At 52.9% G+C, this 19821-nt stretch overlaps 1 protein-coding gene across 5 annotated transcripts in view; it reads left to right on the forward strand.

Moving 5' to 3' along the window:
* DGKD (diacylglycerol kinase delta) overlaps positions 1-19821 on the forward strand; it is a 113566-nt gene that overhangs the window by 86344 nt on the left and 7401 nt on the right. For all 5 annotated transcript variants that reach the window (XM_059703576.1, XM_059703577.1, XM_059703578.1 and 2 more), the window contains 18 exons: positions 683-791; positions 3915-4054; positions 4875-4962; positions 6060-6154; positions 6270-6369; positions 6447-6720; positions 8068-8217; positions 8987-9100; positions 10090-10186; positions 12198-12308; positions 13071-13167; positions 13327-13434; positions 14473-14586; positions 15573-15707; positions 15994-16145; positions 16477-16588; positions 16673-16765; positions 17594-17713. In XM_059703576.1, the coding sequence (XP_059559559.1) occupies positions 683-791; positions 3915-4054; positions 4875-4962; positions 6060-6154; positions 6270-6369; positions 6447-6720; positions 8068-8217; positions 8987-9100; positions 10090-10186; positions 12198-12308; positions 13071-13167; positions 13327-13434; positions 14473-14586; positions 15573-15707; positions 15994-16145; positions 16477-16588; positions 16673-16765; positions 17594-17713 (2209 nt within the window). The remainder of the gene's footprint in view (positions 1-682; positions 792-3914; positions 4055-4874; positions 4963-6059; positions 6155-6269; positions 6370-6446; positions 6721-8067; positions 8218-8986; positions 9101-10089; positions 10187-12197; positions 12309-13070; positions 13168-13326; positions 13435-14472; positions 14587-15572; positions 15708-15993; positions 16146-16476; positions 16589-16672; positions 16766-17593; positions 17714-19821) is intronic.

Below are 19821 nucleotides of genomic sequence, written 5' to 3' on the forward strand. Positions count from 1 at the left end.
GACGGGACAGCGGGGTCTGGTCTGGTGACTGTTTTGATGGTAGCTCTGCTGTTTTCCCAGGAGGGGAACCTACGACACCCGAGTGACTCTTTTGGTAGACAAGTGCAAGTATTGTCCTTCAGGAAAGCCTGGAGGTCATGGTTTAGGGTCATTCAGGGTCATTGGCATATGTGTGGTCTCTGAAGCCAAAACTTGGATCAGGCCACTCAGGAAGTGGGTGAGGAGTGAGCAGAGGGGGACACTGCATGCGAGGGGCAGGTGACCATGAAGAGCTCGGGAAGCGGATGGAGGTGGGTTACGTGGGGAGGAGGGATGGGTCACATCACCTGGGAGGATGCAGTGGCCCAGCGGGAAGGTAAAGTGGACATAATTGTGCTTCTTGGGCTCCTCAGCTGCCCATGCAGGTTCTGGCTGCGTGTGAGGACTAGGCAAGTGGGGCGTGGGGACTAGGCAAGGGGGTAATGGGCACAGAGGCCTCGGGTGGGAGGCTTTTGCGCTCAGGTGCCCAGTGGCCCCAGCAGGCTGAGTCTGAGCACCTGGGCTCTGCCTCTGACGGACTTAATCACAGGGAAGGTGCAAGTTCGGCCTGAGGGCCACAGAAGGGGCCCTCGCCCAGGACTAACTGGCCATCATTTGTCATTTAGAATGCACCTCATCTCATTACATTCTCTTTTCTTTGCAGCTTACGCTTATTCCAGAAGTTTGATACATTCCGGATTCTGGTTTGTGGTGGGGATGGCAGTGTTGGCTGGGTCCTCTCTGAAATCGACAGCCTCAATCTTCACAAACAGGTGCCTGAATGTGGAGGAGCCCAGCCCTGGGAATGGGGTGGTGGGGGGGGGTGATGTCACAGTTAGAGAGAAGCTGGGCTGTCTTGGTGACATTCCATGTCCCCTTGGAGTACTGTTCTCAGGCAGGGGTCAGCTAAGGTCTGGAAGGTAAGAGCTGGTAGCTCGATAGCATCATGGGGCCGGGGACTGGGGCTGGGGCTGGGCTGTGACAGGGGAACAGGAACTTCACAGTTAGAAGTAAAGGTATGACCTTTTTGTCTACTTAGTTGGGCAAAAACGAATAAGATGAACAACGGACAGGTGTGGGAAAGGACACTTTTTTGTGGCATCAGGAAATGAGATTGGTGCAGTCTGGAAGGACAGCAGTGTGGCAGTACAGGTCAGAATCTAAGGTTGGACACTCTTTGAAAGAGCATAGTTGGGAAAGGGTCTCTATGATTTTCACCAGTAGTCGTTATGAATGCCCAGGTAGGGGATCATCAGTGAGGGGAGTGAGCTAGCTCAGCGCAGAGCTTTGACAGGCGGAAACCACCCGCAGATCTCCACTTACTGCCAGGGGGCGAGTGCAAGATGCCACAACATGCTGATTTATAAAGTGCAGGCACGGAACAGCATGGGTGATACGAGTCTGTTGTTGATAGAGCGAGGTCCAAGGAAGCCTAACTCTGACTTGCAGTTCCAGTAGGTCTATTTCTGTCCCTTCCTGCTCTCCAGGGTATGTCTTATTTTTATTTCTTCATTACTGGTGAAATCAAACATCTCAACCGTGAATTTTTTTTTCTTTTTCTTTTTTCAGTATATTTTTATTGATTTCAGAGAGGAAGAGAGAGGGAGAGAGAGAGATAGAAACATCAATGATGAGAGAGAATCATTGATTGGTTGCCTCCTGCGTGCCCCACCTGGGCATATGCTATGACTAGGAATCAAACCATCACCTCCTGGTTCACAGGTTGATGCTCAACCACTGAGCCTTGCCATTCGGGCTAACCATGACTTTTTAAGTGAGTTACCTGTTTATGTTCCTTGCCTACATTTCAACTGGGGTATTTGCCTTTTAAAAAATTAAAAATATTTTAATTTTTAAGGATTATTGTCATTAGGGATGTAAACTCTGTTGGTGATATTTTTTCCGTTTGTCATTTGCTTTCAACATACTTTTTTCCAGATCTTCGACCTGACTCTCAGGTGGGGTGGACTGTTTTTAGGCATCTTTTAGCCTCGGGCACTAAAATGATGTTGGAAGTTGGACAGTGAACTCTCCAGCAAGGCCACTTGCTCAGGAAAGAGAATGCTGCCCTCTAGTGGTAAAGTTAGAGCACTACACGGAGGTCCTGTGTTCTGTTGACTTCCAGGATGATCTACAAGTTTGTCACTAATCAGGAAGGCAGGTTTCATCCACTCAGCTGAGTTCAGTGAACACTATCTCCTTTGGCTTCTCTGTGGCACTTGATTCTCTGGTCAGCCATCTTTCCCCTAGCTTTCCTCGGTGTTTCTCGTCTTCCTGGCTGCCCCTTCCCACCTCAAGCCCAACATTTCCAGCATTGAGCATACCACTCAGCCCTGCCCGCCCCCCTTTCTTTCCTTAGAGTCTGAAAATTATCATCCACCAGACATCCAAGCCAGAGATTTGGCAGTTGGTCATTCTTGATTCTTCCCTTGCCCTCCCTCCTCATTTCTACCTAGTTGCTAGACTCAGTCCTGCCACCCCAGAGTGTCTAAGCTAGCCCCTGTGTGCTGCTGTCCACCCTCCCCGGGACTTTCACCATGAGCAGTTATGCCCGTGTACCCTCCTAAGTGTTCTTTGGTGGCCCCTTGTCTTTAGGACAAAGTCCAGACTTCGTAACACAGCTTGCTAGGGTCCCAGTTTGGCTCCCTCTTCCTTTTCTGCTTCTCTGGTTCACAGGTTGACACTCAACCATTGAGCCATGCTGGCTGGCTCTTTTCTGCTTCTCTGACTTTTTCCTCACTACCCTCCTCTTGATGGAACTCTGACTTGGCAGGGGGTCACCTCTCCAGCTGGACAGTTACTGTCACCTCCACTGCTTGTGCCTTTTCTTTCAGGTTCCAGGGAGCCAGTGCCAGGACCTCTCCACCTGGTGCTCGGGCTCCCGGTCCTCACCCTCCAGCTTGCTGTCCCCCGCAGGGTGGCAGGGCCTCCCTTGTGCTGGAGCAGGTGACCATTGGCTGTGCAGTTATTAGGACCAGTGACCCACCCTGCACACTGCATGTAGACGATGGAGGTGGAGAGGTCTCGGCAGCCAGTGTCTAGGGAGCTTCCTGAGGACTGACTGGATGTGGTGGGGGCTCTGGGGTGGGAATTCCAAGGGGAGGGTTGAGACCTGAGCAGTGCAGGGGGGGTGGTCTCTCTGGGGACTAGCATGTAGAGGTATGTTGGCTGAGCACTGGGTGTGCTTGAGTTTTGTGACCAGACTGGATGTCCTGGTGCCTGTTCTGATGGGACTTAGAAGCCATTGCCGATGTTTTTAGAGGAGTAAGATGACACTAGTGGTGTCTTTAGAAGATGGGCTTGGCTTCAGTGAGTCAGATTTAGTGGATGGAGAGACAGGCGGCGGGAGTTACAGAATCATTCTTCAGGGGTTCAGACACTCAACAGTCAGAGACAGGACTGTGGCCATAGCTGTAAAATGGGAGGGGAAGGGATTTGGGAAATGTAGATCAGAGAGGTACTAGAGCAGCGGTTCTCAACCTGTGGGTCGCGACCCCTTTGTGGTCGAACAACCCTTTCACAGGGGTCGCCTAAGACCATCCTGCATATCAGATATTTACATTACGATTCATAACAGTAGCAACATTACAGTTATGAAGTAGCAACGAAAATAATTTTATGGTTGGGGGTCGCCACAGCATGAGGAACTGTATTTAAAGGGCCAGAAGGTTGAGAACCACTGTACTAGAGGGTAGCCAAAATGTAGCAACATGTGAGATGCAGCTTGTGGGAGAGGGAGGACTTTTCTGTGGGATTAGAAAGGCCTTGGGCTCTGTGGCTCTGCCTGGGATGGAAGCCCCACCCCTTTTGGAGCAGGTCTCTTCCACTGAGTCCAGCCACCATTGTCAGCAAAGAGGAGGGGCTCAATACTGTATCTTCCCACTGTGTTCTGCCAGTGTCAGCTGGGAGTGCTGCCCCTGGGCACAGGGAATGACCTGGCTCGCGTGTTAGGCTGGGGCTCGGCCTGTGACGATGACACCCAGCTCCCGCAGATCCTGGAGAAGCTGGAAAGAGCCAGCACCAAGATGCTGGACAGGTGAGTGGGGCGCATTCTCGTGCTGCACCACAGGAGCTGGTTGGAGACAGGTCACCTTGACCAGCTGTTCTTACCTGGGGTCCCTGTGAACCATAGGCTTTTGACAAATAGTTGTAAAAATTTGACCTGAGCCGGAATTCTTTTTTCCTGGGAGTTAAGTTTTGACCAGGATTATGAAAAAGATAACAGACAGGTTATGAACTGAGTGCTGAGGTCTTCTCTTGAGGCCAAGCCTGATCCACTGGGCTGTTAAAGAAGGTGGCTCTGTCCCCTTGAGCCATTGCAGCCGTCGTCTGATGCCTATCAGTAGAGTGCTCATTATCCATCATTGAGCAACCCCATTTTCTCTTGTTCTGTTCCCAGAAGGAACCTAAGTATTGGATACATAGTCTCTGTGTGTTTAATAACCCTTTGGCATCCTTCTTGGGTGAACTGCTTTGAGTTCTGACTCATGTCTGAAATCCTGCTAACCAGAGCCTGTGGTGGATTGGTGTCATTGAAAATGCTCATGTTCTTCCCGATCCTGTGGTTGCCATGAGCAGGTTTGATCACGCGTCCACTCAGCTGCCCCTCCCATGTTGTGCATTTGATGAAGAGCTGGCTGCTGGCTTTCTCTTCCATCACTGGAGCCATAGTGACTAAGTGGTGTAGCATTTTTTCTTAGCTATGGGAGGAGCCAAGTTAGGGACACAAGCCAAGATAAAGGACTTACAGATGAAGTTAGAATTGTTGTAAGGTCAGGTCTCCAGGACACAAGGAGGGAGGTGTAGGGCCTGCCTGGGAGGCGGAGCAACCTCCTGGGAGCTGCCTTTGTGTGCAGGTGGAGTGTCATGGCCTACGAGACTAAACTGCCCCGGCAGGCCTCCTCTTCTACCGTCGTCACCGAGGACTTCAGCGAGGGTTCCGAGGTATTTTCCAGTTACTTCCCACCCCTTCCCCTCCCTGGCACCCCAGTGCTCTCATGCCCAGCCCTAGGTTAGACCAGGAGTTCAGGGTCAGCTCAAGGTTGAGGTGGAGCCACATGGACTCTGACCTCCCCAGGCTTTGGGTCATCTGAAGGCTTCCCAGTTGTCATCAGGATTTGGGGCCTTCGTGGTGACACTTCCCTAGGACTTCCCACCCTCCCTGCACCTGCTGCTGCCCCACCATCCTCTTCATTGCCTCCCTTTGCAGCTAGCTGTGCCAGTTCAACCATTCAATCTTCTTTTTGTTTTAGGGCTATTATGTCTTAGTAGTTCATAAGGGCCTAAACTTTGCCTTCCTTATTTTATATCCTGCAGTAGTGCAGTCCTGGCACATAGCTGTGCTCATCCCCACTGGGCAAGCTGCTGCTGGCTGAGCAGGAGAGAGAACTCTGCCAGGGGCCGTCTGCTCGCCAGCAGGGTCAAGGACAGTGGGCTAGATCAGCGGTCGGCAAACTGGCCCCCAGGCCACATCTTCCTGGGCCTGCTCTGACATGGCCTGTGAGCAGAGAATGGTCTGTACCTTTCAAAAGAGGAAGACTAAGTGTACGGTCTAGCTGATAGTAAAGTTTGCGGGCCCTGGGCTAGGGACTAGGGATTACACAGCATCAGATCTCCCATTTCAGCAGGCAGAGATGAGTGAGGAAGGGGGAACTTACATTGAGAGAAGGAGATGGGCCAGGCCACATTCCCAACCAGGTAGACAGATGTGTTGTCTGCTGTGAATGGAACCTGAGTTAAGGAGTGTTGCCTATGGAAACAGGATAGAAGATCCTAGTTCCTAGCACAGGCTGCTGGTGGTGAATCTCAGGCTAAAGGACAAAGAAGCATGAGATACTTGTAAGTCTTTATCAATATGCTCTTTTTTGTTAAGGCCCTTCTGTCCACATCTGGATGAAGCCTTTGACATCTTTCAGATAGCACTGGCAGGTCTCAGATTGTTGAAGGAAGTGAGCTGAGGCCCAACTAGTGGGCGCAGTGGGTGAGGAGTTCACTGGGTGAACTTCCTACAATGATCCCACCCTGTTTTGGGGTAATTGTAGGTGCAGCAAATTCTCTTCTATGAAGATTCGGTCGCGGCCCATCTTTCCAAAATCCTGACTTCCGACCAGCACTCGGTGGTGATCTCATCAGCGAAGTGAGTGCCAGCTGCCTCGGGGGGGTGGGGGGGTGGGAGGGGGCAGGGGCGCCCACACGGGGCCAGTCCGCAGCCAGGACTGTGTCTAGAAGCGATTTTCTGCGCTTTCTCCCAGAGTGCTTTGCGAGACGGTGAAAGACTTTGTGGCTCGAGTGGGAAAGGCCTACGAGAAGACGACCGAGAGCTCGGAGGAGTCTGAGGTCATGGCCAAGAAGGTCTGTTCCCTGAGCCCCTGACTGGGAGGGTGTCAGGATGAGAGGCACTCCATTCCACTCCATTTGTTCCCGTCCAGTGCTCTGTCCTGAAAGAGAAGCTGGATTCTCTCCTCAAGACCTTGGACGACGAGTCCCAGGCCTCGTCCTCTCTGCCCACCCCGCCGCCCACCATTGCTGAGGAGGCAGAAGATGGAGACGGAACGGGCAGCAGCTGTGGCTCAGCTGTGGACCGCTCGATGGGGTCAGCGTGTCCAGCCCGGCCGCAGATATTCAGGCCTCGGGAACAGCTCATGCTGAGAGCCAACAGCCTGAAGAAGGCAATTCGTCAGATCATAGAACACACAGAAAAAGGTAGCTGGTCTCTTAATGACAAAGGGAGCTTTCTTCAGGCAAGTGCTGGGCACGCCCAGTTTCCTCCGAACATGGTGCTGGAAAGACATCCACCACGCAGGCCAAAGCCTGATAGCCCGAGGTCACTTCCGGCCTAGCGGTTTATCCCTAGGCAGCGTTTCTCCCTGCTCACCTACTTGGTCTGATGTAAAGACTGTGGAAAGAGCACCTAGGAATCCAGAAAGTGGAAGGCAGAGCTGGAGGGCGCCCCTGGCTGATGAAAAGGTGCCTCATGGGCATACGCAGGGGTCTTCTTGGAGAAACTGATCCCTGAATAGGGGGCCCACTCCCTAGAATGGAGCTAACCTGTGGGAACTCTGCCCAACCAACCTCGGGTGCAGCCATGCAGGATGTGTGTCCTCCAGTTGGAGGAGGGGCTCCCTGGGGGAGTGTGTTCTGAGAGAGCCGTGGTGCTTAGAACTGAGGTGCTCTTAGGACACCTGGAGAGGTGGGCCCCATCCATCAAGTCAGTGGACAGAGAGAGGTTGGAGGTTGGGGGAGCCCAGGGAGGTGGTCAGAGAAGTGGGGGGACCAGGTGCACCATGGTGTCTGAGTCAGGACTGCTGCAGTGGTGGAGGGTGCTCAGGGCCTGGGCAGGTCATTGGCCTGGCGTGCTGACTGCCCACCATCAGCCTGGGGCCTGGGAGAGGTAGATAGACCACATAAGATAAAGATTTGCCTGGCTAGTCACTCCCTTTCTCCAGACTCGGTTTGCTAAGCTTAGATGAGAATGCTGAAAAACCACATTGACCTGTGAACTTCATTGCCTCCAACCTTGCCGGGACCCCCAGATCCCTCCTCGGCAAGTTTTTTCTTGTCTTGGGTCTGTCTTGTCTGTCATTACCCTCGGAAACCATTTCACACATCCACACCCCTCAGATGCTTTCCTAGCCCTCACCTTTTCACTCTGAGCAGATCAGCCTGCTTCTTGCTTCCGTGAGAAGAATAAGTCGTGACCTCCTACCTACATACTGGTGGATGCACGAGGTGGAGCCCTCACCACATCTCCCAGGGCTGCTCTAGGCTCTCAATCTTTCACTCACCTTCTTTCCACATCTTCAGCCTCTGGGCCCTCCTCCCAGCCAGCTGGCACGGATTCCCGGTGCCCATGGTACTTGCAGTGTGCTAGGCCCAGGGGGACTGTGGGGATGAGGTGGGAGCTTCAGGTCTAAGCTGTAGCCAAGAGGACATTTGAAGGAAAATCAAACTGGTAGATGAAGAGGGGAGTCTGTTCAGCAGACCTCCATCAGCCTGGCCTTGCCTCCAGTAATGTCCTTGGGCTGAGCTGTGGACATTCTTTCCATGCAGCTGTCGATGAGCAGAATGCCCAGACCCAAGAACAGGAGATGATTGTCTTAGGTCTCTCCGAGTCAGAGGAGAAAAAGGACCTGAAGTCAGAGGACACCGTGTGCCACAGTGAGAGCTGCGGGGTTGCCAAGCATAGAAGTCTCCGCAAAGGTATAGCCGCCAGCCTGGGTGACCCTCAGTCCTGCCATCGGCCTGTGACACTCAGAAAGCTTAACACATGGCCTTTCCCTGTACCACCTGCTGTGCGTCGTTTGTCTGGGGGCAGGTGGGAGGGAGTGCTGGGGAGGGGGGAGCCTTGCTCCTGAGGCTCCCTGTGCCCCAGACCCAATAGGGCTCAGATCCTCCCTGTGCCCCAGACCCAGTAGATCTCAGAACCTCCTGGTTGCAGCCAGCCACATGCCATGAACATAGGAAATTTGTTCCAGCCAGAGCCAGCCTGGCCTGGCATTTAGGTCAGGGCATCGCCCAGCCCCACGGGTCCTCTTCCTGTGCCCCTTATCTGTCCTGGAACGGCTCAGGCTCCAGGTGTGGAGAATGTCCCTGTCCCCTGGCTGTTCATGGCCCCTCCCTTGTACCCAGACAAGCCAATAAGAGGTATCTGTCTCAGAGTTCACTCCATGGTCATGACCACTTAGAACACTTGGCATGCACCCCAGTGTGAGTAGGGTCCAGCCCCTCCGTGCCCCGTCCCAGCCTCACCCTCTTGAAGGCATTCAGACCTACTTGCCTCTTGTCCCCTCTTTGTCTCTCTCTCTGGGCCTCTTTCTTTATCTCACCAGCTCCACATGGGCTGACCAGTGGCTTGTAAGCTCCTCACTTCCCCCGGCCCCTCCACCTGGCATTTCCCTAGTGAACTTTCCCAGTAGTCAGTCATGGTTTGTTTTGAACAGTCTTGTGGCTTTGTGTCCTGTTTTTATAGTGTCCAAGTCCCCATGTGAGAAGCTGATCAGCAAAGGGAGTTCTGCCTCTCTTCCTCCCCAGCCAGGAAGCCGGGATGGCCTGCCAGCGCTGAACACGAAGATCCTCTTCCCGAGTGAGTGTTCCCACCACCAGGTGGGCACAGTGGGGAGCTGTCTGTGGGAGGGTGTCAGGCCCGTCGCTTTGCCCGGCACTGGGTCTGTGGGAATAAACGAGACCGGGTCTCTGTCCTCCAAGAGTCTATAGGTCCTTGGGAAAGTAGATAGAATTCAGAGTTAGGTCACGGTATGACAGTGCTCTTATTCATTACAAAGGGCAGATGGCACCCAGATCACCTTGGGGGTGGGGATATGGGGGTGGGGCTCCAGGAAGGCATGTGAAGCAGGCAAAATAGTTGTTCTGAGTGAACAAGGAGGGTGGCAGGCTGTGGGTGGGACTGTGGAGTCGTGCCTCTGTTTCTAGCATGACTGCAGCAGGAGCAGGTAGCCACCGGGAGGGCTGGCCCAGTTCTCTTCCCTGCCCTTGCTCTCATTTGCTGGGATGAAGTGCAGGCAACTCCGGGGCAGTGGTGACAGACCTTATCTTCATAGGAAGGAATGCCACAAGGGGTTGAAATTGCCAGCAAGGCTCCCTTAACCAGCTTCAGGTAGAGTCTGGAGGCCTCCTAGCCACACCATGTACTCCTATAAGTGATTTGTCAATTTCTAGTGAATCTCCACTAAATAAAAAGAAAATTCCAGAAGCCCTTGGGAAGTGAGCCCTCGGAAATGAGGAGCATTTGGGTAGCCAGTGATAAAGATATTACTGGGGGCATGGATGGGCAGAATGTTCAAAAATAGGTTTCATCTCTGCCTTAATGTGTGATTTAAAGATTTTAAATTGATGCAGGCGGCTTGAAGGTGTTTATTTCTCATGACTGTAGCCTTCCAAAGCTGGATGACTGGGCTCTAAGATGAGTCGTACGAAGAGCTCATTCTGGCGGAGCTTTGTGCATTTAATGAGGACTGTCTTCACAAGCCATTTTTGTACGTGTCTCACAGGTGTTGATTTCTATCACCAGTATGTTTGCTTTTGTTTCATGAATATGGGTTGTCTCCCTCACAGATGTTCGCGCGGGGATGTCTGGTTCCTTGCCTGGCGGTTCAGTTATCAGTCGCTTATTAATTAATGCTGATCCCTTCAACTCCGAACCAGAAAACCTGTGAGTGTGGCATGAACCAAGGGGGCATGTTTGTAAAAGAATGCTGGAGCCTAGAAAGTGATTTGGCATTAACTGGAGTAATTTGTGAGCAGTTGACTAGGGGACCCCCTTCCAGCTGGTGTCAGCTGGTAAGGAAACCCCAGAAATGGGGCGATGGGACAATGGGATGTAGCCTGTCCTGGCTCATTTCCGATGGTCATGAGGCAGCGTCTTCTGAATATATGTAATGTTCTGAGTTTTTGGCAGGTTCAGAAACTCCAGTTGGGAACTAACTTTCCACTTGTTCTTCATTATCACTGTTGGGTAACCTCGGCTGACCCTGTGTTGGCGCCTCTTCCTGACTACTTCCTCCCCACCCCCCCTGCTGTTCTGCTGCTTTCTCCTATGGGGTCTGCTCCCGTTAGAGCTGCAGTCACAGATCCCTGGGCTGGAAGCTCCTGGTGATCCCCAGGGAGACACTGTCCTGGGCTGAGATGTGTGGGGAGGAGAGTTCCAGAGCTGCTTGGTGCTCCCGCACTGTGTCCTCTGCCCCTGGCCTGAGGCAGTGAGCAGTGTGTACAGCAGTTCATTTGCATCTGTTCCTGTGTGTACACGCCATTGCAGACACAGATGGTGTTTGAAAACCCATTCTTCTAGGTTTTCCTTTCTGCTGGCTGATAGCAAATTCTGGGCAGTTAGCGACAGGTGGTAGTGATTGGTTAGACGTTGCCAACCATGTGTTTGGTGTGGTTGGGGAGAGCCGTTGAGAAATGTGCGGTTACAGAGACTCTGGGTTTTGGGAAGGTGAAGCTGGAAGTACGCAGAGTGGCAGTCCTGCCAGGCCAGTTGCCAGGGAGCCGCCTCTGTTCAGACACCTGTTGCCATGTGCTGGCTTGCCCAGTGCTTGGGCATCCCGTCTAGGACCTGCCACTGCCACCTACAGGCCTGTCTGCTCCTCACTCCAGGCCCCTCCCGGGGTTGCCTGGGCTCTTGTTTGGACCCTTCCTGACATTGTTTCCTCGAAAAGGCCAGAGCTATTGTCCTGTGAGCAGTGTCCTGGCCCCCCCTCCCCCCCACATCTCTATATTTTGTTTGTTTTCTTAATCTGAGATCTCTGAGGTTCCAAGTCTGGCCGCCACAGCCATTGGTCTATCTTTGTTCTCTCCTCTTCAGACTGGGGAGACTTCTCCTTCACCTAGGGAGACCAAAGCTTCTTTCCTCCTCCACCCAGGCTGGGGCACCAGGCAGCCACCCGTCACTCCAGGACCTGGTCATTCTGTCTGTGCTGCCATGGCCTTCTGTGGCCTGCCTGTCCACTTCCCAGGCCCCCGAAGCCCTGCTTCCTCCAGGCCCTGAGCCCTGGGAACACTGTTCAGTGAAGGGAGCCAGACGCAAGAGCCCCATGTTTTGGGACTCCATTTCTATGAAATGTTCAGAGGAGGCAGATCCATAGAGATAAGAAGTAGATTAGTGGTTGTCAGGGGCTGGGGAGGGGTTGAGAGTGCTGGCTAACGGTGTGAGCTTTCTTTTTGGGGTGATCCGGTAATTCTGAAATGGATTGTAGTGATGGTTACATGACTCTGTGATTGCATCAAAATTGCGTTGTAGTCCTAGCTGGTTTGGCTCAGTTTTCAGATGGTCGGACCCATGGACTGAAGGGTCTCAGGTTCCATTCTGGTCAAGGGCATGTACCTCAGTTGCAGGCTCTATCTGCGGCCCTGGTCGGGGTTTGTGTGGGAGGCAACTAATCGATGTGTGTCTCTTACATTGATGTTTCTCTCTCTTTCCCCCTCTCCCTTCCACTCTCTAAATATCAATGGAAAAATATCCTTGGGTGAGGATTAATAAAACAAAATGAAAAACAGCCCCCCAAAATTTCATTGTACATTTTAAGTGAGTAAACTATATGGTATATGCATTATTTCTCAACACTGTTACAAAAGAAAAAAAGAGTTTTGCCTTCAGGAAGAACTGCAGAGGTTGGAAGCTGCTAAACAGGGTTGTTTTAATTGCTCTGAAACCCCTTTTGCAGAGAGTATTACACAGAGAAATGTGTCATGAACAACTATTTTGGCATTGGCCTGGATGCGAAGATATCCCTGGACTTCAACAATAAGCGTGATGAGCACCCGGAGAAGTGCAGGTGGGTGACACCTGTGTACACACCTGTCCTCGAGTCTTCCTCATTTCTCCTGGTCAGTAAGGTAATTTTTGGAGTCAGCAGATAAAAGGATGTGCAGTGTGCTACCTGAATGCCTTGTGTCTGCAAATGGAGGTGCTTTCAAAGGTGGGTGGAAGCAGGTGAAAGTCCAAGAGGCCAGCTCAGAGGAGGCTTCCCCGAGGGTTGTCCAGGTTTGGGCAAATTCAGCATAAGAAAGCGAGTGACCCCAGTCAATGGGAAGAGGACTGAGTCTCTTAGGAGACTCATAAGTCTGTGAGGTTCCTAGCCAGGGGCAGGCAACACAAAGTGTGCTAAGAAGTGGACAGTGCGTCAGGAGATGGCAGGCTGGTTATTCCACCTGTACATCGCACACCCAGAAAAGACAGAAACCCCCAGCAGCATTGATCACCAGCACTTACAGATGTGCTTTCCAATTGTCCGGTGGTAAACGTAATTTTATAGTCAGAAAAGCTCATGGTTATAAAATTTTTGTGAAGTTTTACCTTTCAGGGTATGATTACTTTCTTAAGAAATACTACTTTTCCAGTCAATAAACATGCCTCTGTGCCTTCCCTTCATAGATACTAACAGGAACATGTCCTTCCTTAAGGGGTCACTGCCACAGGGAATCGCTGAGTCTCACCCTTTTGTGATCAGATTGCCACCCCCACACTTTTTAGCAATGACTGTCGTTAACTAGAAAGAAAGCCATGACCTACGCCGGTTCTGTCATTCCTTCTCTAGGAGCCGAACCAAGAACATGATGTGGTATGGGGTGCTGGGGACCAAAGAGCTGCTGCACAGGACCTATAAGAACCTGGAGCAGAAGGTCCTGCTGGAGGTGAGCTGGAGGGCTTCCTGTGAGCGCTGCTCCCTGTGGACCCCTCGGTGGGAGCCCCCCCCAGTGGGGCCTCCTCGGCCCTGGGGCGGGTTGCCTGTGAGGAAGGACTGGTTGATGCCCGAATCTCTCCTTTCCTTGTCCTGCTTCTCCACCACGCAGTGTGATGGGCGGCCCATCCCGCTTCCCAGTCTCCAAGGAATTGCTGTCCTCAATATTCCCAGTTATGCCGGAGGGACCAACTTCTGGGGGGGCACCAAGGAAGATGATGTACGTACAGGGGTTCTGGTTAGCATGGGCCTGAGCTTGGGGTCAGGGAGGCGGTGACCAGAGAGGCAGCCCCTTCAAGGAGCATAGGCCACTTGGGGCCCTGATAGAGCATCAGCACTCGGGGTGCTCTGTCAGTGATGCAGAGGGATAGATGCACACCACCTTTCTTGTACTGGCAGTGGGGGTACAGTGGAGAGCAAGACAGGTGGTGTCCCCTGCTCATGAGAAGGGAGGCTGACTAGAACAGATGTGCTCACAGGCATAGGTGTGACGCAGAAGCCAGGACCAACCCTGACTGGTGGCGATCTGGGAAGGCTTCTAGGAGGAGGGGACATCTATGTTGAGTCCTGAAGGATGATTTGGGGTCAGCCAGGTCAGGTGGAGTGTTGGGGGAGGGAAGAAGAGGAGGAGGCTGTTCCAAGCAGAGGGAGCAGCAGATGGAAGGCTCAGTGGCTAAACAGTGACATGGGGCGGAAGTTGTCTGGTGGCACTGTGTGTGTGTGTGTGTGGGGGGGGGGGGCGGGGGAATGCAGAGAAGTTAGAATTCACATGGGGTTGTATAAGCCAGGGGAGAACTTCGGAATTTATGCTGAGAACTCTGGGAGGCAGTGGTAGGTTTTAACCAGGGGCATGGCTTCCTTTGTACATAAGAGCTAATAAAAATCGTTAACACTAACTGGACACTAATATGTGCTGGTCACTCTTCTGAGACTGTGCACATAGTCCTCATAACAACCCCTTGAGGCATGTACCAGTATTATCCTACTTTACAGATGAGGAAACTGAGGAACAGGGTAATGAAGTGACTTGCCAGGGTCACAAGGCTAGTAAGTGGCAGATCCGGGATTTGATCCTAGGCAGCTTGGTTTCAGGATCTTAGTAACAGGTTCATACTGTAGCTGCTGCTTCAGTTAGGACGCATTACCTCCTTGTAGGGGCCTGTCTGCTTTCACCAGAGCAACAGCCCTAACAGGGAGAAGTATGTGGCGTGTGTTCAGGAAAGTGGGAGCCCAGGTCAGCTCTGCCTCCACCTTTCAGACCTTCGCAGCTCCGTCCTTTGATGATAAGATCCTGGAGGTGGTCGCTGTGTTTGGCAGTATGCAGATGGCTGTCTCTCGGGTCATTAAGTTGCAGCATCACCGGATTGCCCAGGTACTGGCTGTGGTCCTGGAGGCAGGGAGGGCCTGGGAGGCCGTCTCTGGGAGAGCAGGACCTGGCCCAGAACCACAGTCTTGACACTGCACTCTCCCCAATAAATGCGTCCTGGTGCAGAGCCCAGAAGAGTGGGTGCTCAAAATTGGGACCAATTAGCACCCAGCCTGAGCTCCGTGCCCTGACTTTTTCTGGGGGTGCCCCCTGTCTACCCCTCTTGCTGAGGTGGGATGAGATGAGACAGGCCTGGCCTGGATTTGGACCATGCCTGCAGCTTTCAGAAGTGGCAACTTGTGCTTAGGAACAGAGGCTGAGCATATATGTCCGGTGGAGAAAGTGTGGCCTCGCCTAGCTACTCTGAGGCCCAGTGCGGGAGGGGATGTAGCGCCTGCGCCCCGCCCCTCCCCGTTACTTATTTCTGGTGATGGGTTGGGAAGCGTCTGTCAATCTGAGGGTGGGGGAAGGGTGGTGCTTTATGCCCAGAAACCTGGGTGGGAGCTGACACACCAGCTGACTTGAGCCGCAGCCTGTGTTGTCCTGCCTGTTCTCAAAGGAGGCTGCTGGGATTTCACTGTTTTAGGTCTTTGCATTTTTTGTTGCAGAGAGGAGCAGTGCATTCTTTCCCACTTGTGGGCTGTTGGCTCTGTTCGGTGTCGCATGTGCTCAGGGACCCAGTGGCTCTTGGAAGCCATGCGTCCCGACCCTGGGCCTGGTGTTTGTGTCTGATCACTGAGATTTCCTCTGCGATCACAGAGGCAGTTCTGGGCGAGGGGGCAGTGGGGCCAGGGCACAGACCCTAAGGCTCCCTGAGCTTCGACCTGGGCAGGGATGCTCTGACTGCAGGGTTGGCTGTGGGTGTGGTGCCTGCTGCTCCGGAGGGCAGCTGCCTGTGCAGGGTGCAGGGCAGGAAGGTTCCTGTAGTGCTCAGCGGCTGTGAGGCTCCTTGGTGAGCCCTGTGCACGAGTAATGCTGTGATGTTTGCTCAGTGTCGCACGGTGAAGATTTCCATCCTGGGTGAGGAGGGCGTGCCTGTGCAGGTGGACGGAGAGGCCTGGGTCCAACCTCCGGGATACATTCGGATTATCCACAAGAACCGGGCCCAGATGCTCACCCGAGACAGGGTAAGAGGCTGCCTTTGGGGCCAGGGCTCACCTGCAGGCACACCTGTGCTGCTTCTATAAGAAGACTCGGGGTTTTTTAATGTTTACTTCTAGGAAATTATTCTTTTTTAGACGCCAGTATTAAGCCAATGGTGTAGGAATTCCTAGGACCGTTTCTCTTCCCCAGTGTAGAAGAGTCTGCCTCTCCCTCTCTGGGAGCCTGGCATGTCAGGTGTGCTTGTCATTGGTAGAGACATGCTCACCTAGAGGGCAGTAGAAAGTGTAACTCTGGGTTCTCGTGCCCTAGGCATTTGAGAACACGCTAAAGTCCTGGGAAGACAAGCAGAAGTGCGAACTGCCTCGCCCGCCGTCTTTCTCCCTGCACCTGGGGATCCTGTCCGAGGAAGAGGCCACCCAGATGGACCAGTTTGGGCAGGCGGCGGGAGCCCTTATCCACAGGTCAGTTTCCGCTCACTGGAGCGCCAGGGCTCCACGCCCATCGCTGGCATGCATGGGTTGAGTCCCTCCTCCCAAACCCTTGGTGCTGGTTGGCCTCCTTCACGCAGCCCAGCAGGGTTTCTGCTTGCCCTTGGCTTTGATTTATTTCCACCGATCCTCTTTGAGAGCTACTCAGTTTACGTAGATGGAAGTTTAAAATCTACGGGTGTTTTCAGAGCCAGCTCACACATCTGCACACCTGTCCTGGATTCCTAGGAACAGTGCACTTACAGCTTCCACTTTAGACCGCCCTTCATGTGCTCTGATGTGTGGTGTTTCTCGTTTTCTCTAGCATCCGAGAGATAGCTCAGTCCCATCGAGACATGGAGCAAGAACTTGCCCACGCCGTCAATGCCAGCTCCAAGTCCATGGACCGTGTGTACAGCAAGCCCAGAACCACGGAGGTACCTGCCCTTTTCCGGTCTTGCTCCTCTGGGTATGTGTAGCCCTCGGGCCTCCTCCATGGTGTCTCTCCTGGTTGTTCTCAGGGGCTGAGCTGCAGCTTTGTCCTGGAGCTGGTGAACAACATGAAGGCCCTGCGCAGCGAGACAGAGCTGCTGCTGTCCGGGAAGATGGCCCTGGTGAGCTGAGGAGCCGGGCTCTTGTGGGACGTGGCCATTGTCGCACATTTCAGTCCAGACTTTCTGGCTTTAAGAATCTAGACTCATTGCTGGGAGGGGCCTTAGAGCTCCTGTGACCTGACTGTGGTTGGAGCGCCCACTTCTGGCCACACCTCCCCACGCCATCCCTAGCGTGTCAGATTCCTGCAGACGTGACCGCCTTTGTCATCGTAGACAGAATTCTCCCTTAGGTGTCTGTAGGTCGGCAGCCATCCTCCTGGGCCCTGGTAGGCACACGAGCTCACTGCCCATCCTCACTCAGCCCTGCAGACCTGGCTGAAGCGGCGGCTCTGGGGAAACACTCAGGGTGGGGAGCTTACTGGGTCACAGGAGCTAAAATAGGGAAAGGCCGAGAGATGGCCTGACCAACCTTCTTGTTTTAAAAAATGAGGACTTGGAAGGCCGTGGAGGCGAAACAACTTGCTAAAAGTCACACAGCCGGAGAATGGCCCCAAACGTCTAGTTTTAATACCCTCTGCTCTCCCCTCCAATGTGCCGCGCTGTCCTGGAATGGAACGGCATTTCCTGCAGCTGGTGCCGGCGGGCTGGTCTGTCCCTTTTGACAGAGGGCCCATGGCACAGGGAGGCAGGTGAAGCGTCAGCCCCGTGAGTGTGACTGTCCGGCAGGCGTGGTTTCCTCCACTGTTTGTGAAAGGAGAGCTTGATTCTCTCCCCCAGCACTCCTCAGAAGGGGAGTTTAGAGGACCTGAGTGAGCTCAGCCCTGGGACTGCGTGGCCCCAGCTCCACTGCTAATAACCAGCGCGTCTCTCTTCCCCCTGCGGGAGCAGCAGTTGGACCCCCCTCAGAAGGAGCGGCTGGGGGCTGCTCTTGCCGAGATGGACCGACAGCTCAGGAAGCTGGTGGACACCCCCTGGCTGTGCCAGCCCATGGAGCCCAGTGATGAAGAGGTATGTGGGCACAGGCCTTCAGCGTGGGCACCCTAGGTGCAGGTATTGAGTGTGCTCTGTACAGCTTTGGGGTTAAGACAGGGGTGGGCAAACTTTTTGACTCGAGGGCCACAATGGGTTCTTAAACTGGACCGGAGGGCCGGAACAAAAGCATGGATGGAGTGTTTGTGTGAACTAATATAAATTCAAAGTAAACATCATTACATAAAAGGGTACGGTCTTTTTTTTTTTTTTTTTTTTTTAGTTTTATTCATTTCAAACGGGCCTGATCCGGCCCGCGGGCCGTAGTTTGCCCACGGCTGGGTTAAGATGATGTCAGTCCTATAGCCCCTGATAGGGCTTCTCGAGTCTTCTTTAGTCAGATGCTGTGGAGAGAGGCTGGCGGGAGGAAGGAGTTGGGGGGTGGTATCGAGAAGGACCGTTGGTAACTGGGCATGTGTTGCCCTTGGAAGCAGAACTGCTTGCTGACCCGGGAGTGGGTAGAAAGAAGGCTGAGCCCAACCCACTGTTTCCCCTCCTGTGGACAAACATTGGTCGGTTAAATGGCAGCTTTTTGGAAGTTTGTTTTTGACAGGGACAGAGTTGATGTGTTTGACACTTACTCACACTTTCCTTCTTCACGCATTAGAGACCCCCCACTTGGCACAGGTTCTAGAGTTGGACAGACAGGACCCCAGGCACATTGCGCCCTGGGATGCAGTCACCTCCTGCCGCGGAGAGCAGGCAGACGAGCCCAGACAGGTGCTTGCCGAAGGGTCGTTTTTGTGGGCAGTGTCTGGATAAAGGCAAACCCTAGGCTGCCTTCCTCTCAGGGATAGCGAGCAGAGTGGGCCAGGAGGAAGTTCACCCTGGGTGACACATCCCACAAGGTAACTGCTGGGCACCAACATTGAGCAGCACAGTCCTCGGCACAAGGAAGCCTCAGATGCTAACTCAGAGCGGAAATTGTGCTCCTACGTCCGGCCCTGAGCATGTCGGGGCTCCTCCCTCCACAGATTCCTCTGAAGATGGAGAATGGAGGGCTAGGCTTGTCTTCAGTTCATGGGCAGAGGAGCAGCTGCAGCCACGGGAGGCTCGCAGCCTGGTGCATGGCTTCAGGGTCACCGACCCACCCTGTTTGTCTGGGACTGTCTGGTCTTGGTACTAAAAGCCCATGTCACAGCAATTATGGCTCCAATGCTTTAAACCTAAGAATGTTTTCAAAACAAATACCACCAAGTGCTATGCAGCCGCCAGAGAAACAAACACAAACCACCACAGGTCGTCCCTGCGGCGACCCTACAAGCATGTCTAGAGCCACTGGTTTCTAGGTTCCCGGACATGGGCTCAAGGGATAGTGCAGGTGTTAGTTCTTGCAGGAGTCGGTGGGAAATAGTGCAGGTAGTGGAGCCTAAGAGCAGGTTTAGTTACAAACCAGAAACGCTCTGCACTCAGGGAGGGGCTGGGCATTGCCTTCATCTGATGGAACCTGAGGCCAGAAATTGCAGCCAGATGTCCTCGGAACAGCACTGGGCCCTGGGCCTCCTGTGGCTCCCCTGCTGGCCGCCTTACCGCTCAGTGCTCCCTCCACCGGCTCCGGCTCGGTCTCCCTTGCGAGGGAGGAGATGGGGGTGAAGTGCAGAGGCCCCAAGGAACCCTGGAGGGGATGGTGGCATTTCTACTAACAAAAATAGGAAAGTCATTTGCTTGAAAGAAAAAAAAATAAGGCAAATCTATGAGCTGGGTTTTTGGGAAAGTAAAATAAGTCAAACCACTCTCTGGCAAATATAATCAAAGAAAAAATGAACAGAATGCAGTGTTGAAGGGAATGTAACAAAACACAAGAAAATAAAGCAAGTTATAGCAAAAGAAATGGTAATAAATTTTAAAATCTTGATGAAACTGTTGATTTTTCAGGAAAAATTTAAACTATACAAATTGAAATCTGAAGACATTTAAAAAAGAATAGCCACAGAACAACTTGCAAAATAATCTAAGTAAATACAGCTTCCAAAGGCAAACTGCCAAGGAATGTGTACTTCCACATGTAAGAAGCAGCATTAAGCTGGAAAAAGACAGACATTGTCCCAGTTCATTTTTTTAAATTGTGGGGAGAAACATAAAAGGTA

Source organism: Myotis daubentonii, chromosome 7 (assembly GCF_963259705.1).
Source record: "Myotis daubentonii chromosome 7, mMyoDau2.1, whole genome shotgun sequence".
Lineage (NCBI taxonomy): Eukaryota > Metazoa > Chordata > Mammalia > Chiroptera > Vespertilionidae > Myotis > Myotis daubentonii.